Below are 6,410 nucleotides of genomic sequence, written 5' to 3'. Positions count from 1 at the left end.
CTCTCCTTAGCCATTTAGCGATTGAGTGTTTTGTGTGGGTGTTAATTAAGAAATAAAATAATACTAATTAAAACACTAATTATGTGGTTCTACTGTTTTTACATCTACTTTAACTCTCCTAAATACCCGTGCCCAAAAGAAAGGGGACTTCATTATTGGGACGGAGGGAGTATTACCTTCTTTCTCCTACTTTATCACTTTTATATTTTATTAACTACACACTTAAAACACTAATCTACAACTTTTTAATTCTCGTGCCGAATACAAACGTGTCAAGATTCGCGGGACGGAGGGAGTACAATAATAATAAATAATAGTAGTAATTAAAAAAAAAAAAAAGAGAGAGAGATCAACGAAGGTGATTTTACTTTACGGCCCATTGCTTAAATGCCCTAAATAAATTTGAGCAAGGCCCAAACCTCTTTTTCTTTTCTCTCCCTCGCGCCGTCTTCCAAAACCTTCCCATTCTTCCGGGCTTCTTCTCAATTACTTCCGCCTCCTCCTCCTCGCCGACCGCCACCTATCGCATCTCGCCAGCCGCCGCCGAGTATGCCTTCTCTCTCTGCTCTTAAATAACTTCTTTGTAGCTAACCGAGTTTAATATTTTGGTTCCAAAGGGTAGTCTTTTAACTTCAAACTGATTATAGAATTGCAAATACTTGTTTTTGCTTTTATCAATTCGGCGGTATCAACTTTTCGGTAAGAGTAAAAATTTGTCACCAAGTAAGAGTTGACATACATCAGCAAAACTATTGGGTGGAAAATGTGATAGGATTGTTCATGGCGGGAAAGTGGCGATACTGCAATTTCTTCCATCTATTCAGCTTTTACATATGTAACAGAAAATTGCAATGAGGCGAGCTCGAAATTTAATGTGGTTGTATAACATTTTTTTGACGAAAGCATTGCCTTTATTCTGTCGATAGGTGATTTTTATCAAGAATGATTGCCGCCATCTCCTGGGTTCCGAAAGGAATTGCAAATTCAGTACCTACTGCAGCAGACCCCCCTTCCAAAGAAGAAATTGAAGAGATTGTAAAGAGTGGTCTTCTGGATCCTCGGTTAGCTTGACTGCGCTCTGGTTTTCTTTTCCTGTGATTTGGTTATGCCCCATCAGAATTTTGCCCCTATTTGTCTAGGTTTAATGATTAATATTTGAAATGGGGTTGAATATAGTGTTTTGCATTCGGTGAATAGAGTGCATGGTGAAAACATACTATGGTGTAGTATTTCTTTGATCTGAAACAGTGATCCAATTAACTCTTTTTTGGTGTACTTGTAAAACAACCATGAAAGGGCATTTTGCTATTACACTAGTATCTAACTTATTGTCTGAAGAAATAGTCAAACAAGTAAAATTTGGCTGTCTCATATATGCTATTAAATTACACTAATATCTTACTTCTTGTTTTTTATTGTTTTTTTGGTTTTTTTTGCAGCGAAGAGAGTGAAAATGAGGAAAATGATGAAAATATGAATGATGATGATGATGATGAACTCAGTCAAAATAATGAACTTTCTCACGCGTTATCTGCTGCTAATGCACTTGGAAAAGTTCTCAAGACTGGAAATCCAGAAACTGACATTTTATCAGAAGCATTGAAGGAACTAGACATGGATAACTATGATGAAGAAGATGATGGTATGTTCTATTTGTCACCGTCTTTTAACTTATAAAAGAAATTTGACTTTATAATAAAAAGCCATTATGTTTGCTTCTTTCTGAAAAATAGTAGCAGTTACTTATATGGATTGGTTGTCAATCCTTGATTGATATCTCTTCATGCCTAGTTGTTTATATGATACTGAATGAGCCCCTCCCCCCATTTTGTATTGATATCAGGCGTTGAGCTGTTTGGCTCTTCCAACTTATACTATGCAAGTAACAAAATGGACCCTTATTTGAAGGATGGTGTAAGTTCCCTTATATAATATATAGATTGTTGTGCACTAGATTGTATGTATTGCTGGACCTTTTTCTTCTTGATTCTTTTTCATGGAACTCTTTATGATGCCTCTCTAAACACATTCAGGACGAAGACTCTGAAGAGGAAGAGGATATGACCATAAAACCAGAGGATGGTATCATAGTGTGTGCCAGGAATGAGGATGATGTCAGCCATCTTGAGGCATGTAATTGTTTGTGGAAAAATTCATGAAAAATGTAGATGCTTGTTGCTTTTAATAACCAGTCACTAACTTTTTGAATCACTTCTGAAACAGGTTTGGATATTGGAAGACCCTTCAGATGTTAATTCAAACATGTATGTACACCATGACATTGTCATTCCAGCATTTCCCCTTTGCACAGCATGGCTTGATTGTCCTCTCAAAGGTGGTGAAAAAGGTAATAAGATTGCAGGTGTTTTAGGCTATTGCTTTTCTTTTATGCTAGAATTGTACTTATTTCATTTATGGAGCAACTGTTGGCATGTTTAGCTTTTCTTATATTGAGTGGTGATAGTCTTGTACAATATGTTGAAATATATTATTTTAGAGCATGGGTTCTGATGGCGGAGTCAAATGTATCTTGTGGAAATACTTCCAGTGCTCTATTTCTCTTTCCTTGTTTAGTTCCATTTTCTACACAATTTTCTACACTGTAAGTGTAGAAAATTCCTCAACGTCTCTCTCCAAATACACATGGTGCCAGCCAAATAAATGACAATAATAAAAAAAAATGGCGTGCTGATGATATCATGTTATATTTCTTGTTGTAGGAAACTTTATTGCTGTTGGGTCGATGGAACCAGCTATTGAGATATGGGACCTTGATATTGTATGTTGTTGTCATTTGTTCTTGTTTATGTGGTTAACGGTTTTTTGGTTAAAATAACCTCCAAATTTGATTCTATTAGATGGATGAAGTCCAGCCATCTGCTACCTTAGGTGGTGTTGCTGAAAAGAAGAAAAAGGGAAAGAAGGTTGGTCTTTTTTAATTGCATCTCAAAAGAAGGTGGTGTTGAGTATTTAATCTTGACATTCACCTACTATTTTTTATATACAGCATGTTCCTTTCACCTAAAAGGGTGTACTTTTTATCGGCTACTGAATATTGTATGCAGTAATGAAACTCCAGTTTTGTTCCATCACATTAATGTGGTCTTAATGATGTTGGTGCTCCTCTCATGGCATTCTAAGTCCTGTAATACTTACTTACTTAGCTTATCATAGACATGAATAGTTGGGCTCAAGTTGTCATTTTGTATGGTTGGGACTTGGGAAGGAGCATCTCTTGTTTAACCTGAAAAAGTAAACCGAGTGGTATGTTGATGATTACTTTGCCTGGTAGCCTGATAGTGTGTTATATTTAACTAGTTCCTATATCTAAAGTAGAGTCTCAAAGAATGCCAATGTACGTATTCTACTTTTAACTTGCTCTTTCTTTTTTGTTTTTGATTAGAAATCTATTAAATACAAGGATGGCAGCCACACAGATTCAGTTCTTGGACTTGCCTGGAACAAGGAGTATAGGTATGTTCGAAGTGTTATGATGTTTTATGTTTCATGCTCCTGAGAAACCGAAATGTGATGGTTTGTTTTATTATGTTATGGGTTTGTTCAGGAACATTCTTGCTAGTGCAAGTGCGGACAAATTGGTTAAGATTTGGGATGTGGCAACTGAAACTTGTAATCTGACTTTGGAGAACCATACAGACAAGGCAAGGCTGAACTATTGTGTTCTTCAATACCAAAATATAATTTAGCTCACGATTATATATATGTTGCGACTCATGCATACATGAACTACATGCAACATGAGAATGTACTAGTTTACATAGTGCCAGAAATATAACAGAATTCTGCCAAAAATGCTTATGAGGCACTTGTTAATTATCTTTGCTGTAAATCCTAAGCAGTTCAGCAATGAGTAGCTGTATTAAATTTTGTCTGAATTTTTTTTACTGTTACACTATAACAGAATTCTGTCGAAAATGCTTATGAGGCACTTGTTAATTATCTTTGTTGTAAATCCTAAGCAGTTCACATATTTTTACCATAAGCTTACACATAGATTTTTTTACTATTACACTATAGCCTATAGGAAGTTAGGAACATATTAGGATCTAATATTCCATCAGAAATATCCTTTTTGTTGTCTGTGTTCAATGATATGATGGGATTATTAACAGGTTCAAGCAGTTGCATGGAATCATTTTGCGCCGCAAGTTCTTCTCAGTGGATCTTTTGATCATACTGTAGTTATGGTAGGCAGTCTTGTCTTTGTGAAGTCCAAGTTAGCTTCTTAATTTGTTAGTTTCAATTCTGTTAATTATGTAATACCAATAAATTTTATTATTCATATTGCAGAAAGATGGCCGACAACCCCAACATAGTGGATTTAGATGGCCTGTGGCTGCCGATGTTGAAAGCCTGGCATGGGATCCACACACCGAGTATTCATTTGTGGTTTGTGATTTAGCTTGCTTCAGTTTCAATTATTTTATGGTTGTAGATGCAAATAGCCTATTAAGGTTTTTTGAAGAGGGAAATTTCTGAGATGCCCTACTTTCTTTCCCAATTATAAAGAGAAAGTTATTGAACAGGAAATTTCTCTTTCAATTTTTTTTCAGGTCAGTCTGGAAAATGGCATGGTTTCTGGCTTTGATATCCGTAATGCTAGCTCTGATCCGTCCTCTCAGTCTAAGCCATGTTTCACTCTCCATGCACATGACAAAGCAGTTTGTGCAATTGCATATAATAGCTTAGTTCCAAATGTATGTGATCTTTTGGATAACTTAGTTCCTGTAAATTTTTAGATATTATACCATATTTCTGAACTGAATTTTGGGATTGTGATCCTACAGCTTCTTGCTACTGGATCCATGGATAAGATGGTATTCTCCTATTTCTCATTGCTTTCTTTCAACTTATTTTCTCTCCACTTTGGGGTGTTCACTCTGCAAGTTCATATTTCAACTTTCTTCTGCCTCAGGTGAAACTCTGGGATTTGTCAAATGAGCCTTCATGCATAGCGTCCAACAATCCGAAAGCTGTATGTTAATTTCGTTTTTCTCTTTCTTGTTTCCTCTCAACTTGACAAAGTATCTGGATGTGTAAATAAATCTACAACTTTTGCTGATTATGCTAAGCTGAATTCTTGCTTAAGTGGCTACCTTTATTGATTGATTCCTTTTCTGTCAATGAATTTACATGGAACTATTATAATTCAGAATTAGACTAATGTAAGGTTTCTGTTGAATGCTGTTTCAGGGGGCTGTGTTTTCCATTTCATTCTCTGTGGACTGCCCTTTTACACTGGCCGTTGGAGGCGCCAAAGGAAAATTGCAGGTTGGTGAATTTTTTCGTGTTTTTTTTTTTTGGTGTTTTTTCTTTTTTGACCATGGTTTTAATGACTGAACTAATTATATCCAAGGAGCTAGTGGTAGATATTCTTGGCCATCATTTTTTATTGAAGCAATGAATTGTTTTCACCTCTTATAACAGATGTGGGATATATTATCTGATGCTGAGGTTTCAAGAAGATATGGGAAATATTCGGCCCGAGCTAAGCCACCAAGTTCTTGAATATAGATGGAAGATGTGATAGCTTATGTGCAAATAGAAGGTTGATGTGATTAGGAACACGGGGCAGAATTCTGCACGTCTAGGGAACACGTGAGCTTCTAACTCGTGACGAACATAAGATGCTCATACAAAACACAGGTGCACCATTTTTGACATCTCCTATGAAAAAAGTTCCATAGTCTGTGTAGGAGTAATTTTACTTGCAATTTACATAGTGCGCCCCGTGTAGTTTTCACATTTCCGACATATATGGCCCCTAAAGTTTTGTTAGTTTAGGATCGTGTTTGTTGAATTGTACGAGAAAAATTGATTGAGAATGTTGAGGGTGAAAGTTGATGTTTTTAATGTTTATTGTTTGTAATCTGTCTTGAAAAATGATTAGTAAACTCATGTTTCTTCGATTGAGCAGAGATAGATGGAGTTCGTGTTTCATTAGGTATTTTCCATCTCTTGTTTGTTTGAGAGGAAAGAATGTCATAATTCAAAAAGAGAGGAAAGAATGTTATGTTCAAATTAATTGAATTTTAATATATAAACTTGCAGACTGAGGGTGTGTTTGGTAGGGTGGTTTATGCGTGATTGTTAAATAATCACACCTTTTCCGTCCGTTTGGTAGCTTATATACTTAACAAGCCAGGCTTGAGTTTAAGGCAAGGCCCGTGCCAAAATCACTGTTCCACCCAGCATCCCCATCCGCCGAACACCCTCGGATACGTAACCCCATAGCTCAACAGTGTTCTAGTTTAAGTTTTAGAAGACAAAATTACCCTTTGTTCAAGTTCTCCATTTCGTGAATTTTTGGTGAAATACAAGAGGTAAAACTCATTGTCGACGGCATCATGGCCTTCGATTTGGTGGTTGACGATTTATCTGGCCAGCTA

The 6,410-nt window shown here is 36.3% G+C and overlaps 1 protein-coding gene across 1 annotated transcript; it reads left to right on the top strand.

The window, feature by feature from the left end:
- The first annotated feature begins 410 nt into the window (after positions 1 to 410).
- LOC131005698 (uncharacterized) lies at positions 411 to 5,939 on the top strand. Its single transcript, XM_057932734.1, has 17 exons — positions 411 to 547; positions 927 to 1,061; positions 1,440 to 1,642; positions 1,844 to 1,914; positions 2,034 to 2,129; positions 2,224 to 2,347; positions 2,721 to 2,779; positions 2,859 to 2,924; positions 3,404 to 3,474; positions 3,566 to 3,662; positions 4,134 to 4,208; positions 4,312 to 4,410; positions 4,575 to 4,718; positions 4,809 to 4,838; positions 4,937 to 4,996; positions 5,215 to 5,292; positions 5,449 to 5,939. Exons 2-17 carry the CDS (start codon positions 943 to 945, stop codon positions 5,527 to 5,529), a joined length of 1,473 nt encoding a protein of 490 aa, XP_057788717.1. The 5' UTR covers positions 411 to 547; positions 927 to 942; the 3' UTR covers positions 5,530 to 5,939.
- The last annotated feature ends 471 nt before the right edge of the window (positions 5,940 to 6,410 follow it).

This window comes from Salvia miltiorrhiza, chromosome 1 (assembly GCF_028751815.1).
Source record: "Salvia miltiorrhiza cultivar Shanhuang (shh) chromosome 1, IMPLAD_Smil_shh, whole genome shotgun sequence".
NCBI classification, from domain to species: domain Eukaryota; kingdom Viridiplantae; phylum Streptophyta; class Magnoliopsida; order Lamiales; family Lamiaceae; genus Salvia; species Salvia miltiorrhiza.
The sequence above is the reverse complement of the archived record's forward strand: the minus strand, read 5'-3'. Positions and strand labels throughout refer to the sequence as shown.

Excerpts from the sequence above, each read along its gene's own strand:
- LOC131005698 (XM_057932734.1), top strand. The coding sequence starts at position 943 with ATGATTGCCGCCATCTCCTGGGTTCCGAAAGGAATTGCAAATTCAGTA. Across the intron at positions 2,348-2,720 it reads TCTCAAAGGTGGTGAAAAAG|GAAACTTTATTGCTGTTGGG; the intron begins GTAATAAGATTG and ends TTCTTGTTGTAG. Across the intron at positions 4,411-4,574 it reads ACACCGAGTATTCATTTGTG|GTCAGTCTGGAAAATGGCAT; the intron begins GTTTGTGATTTA and ends ATTTTTTTTCAG.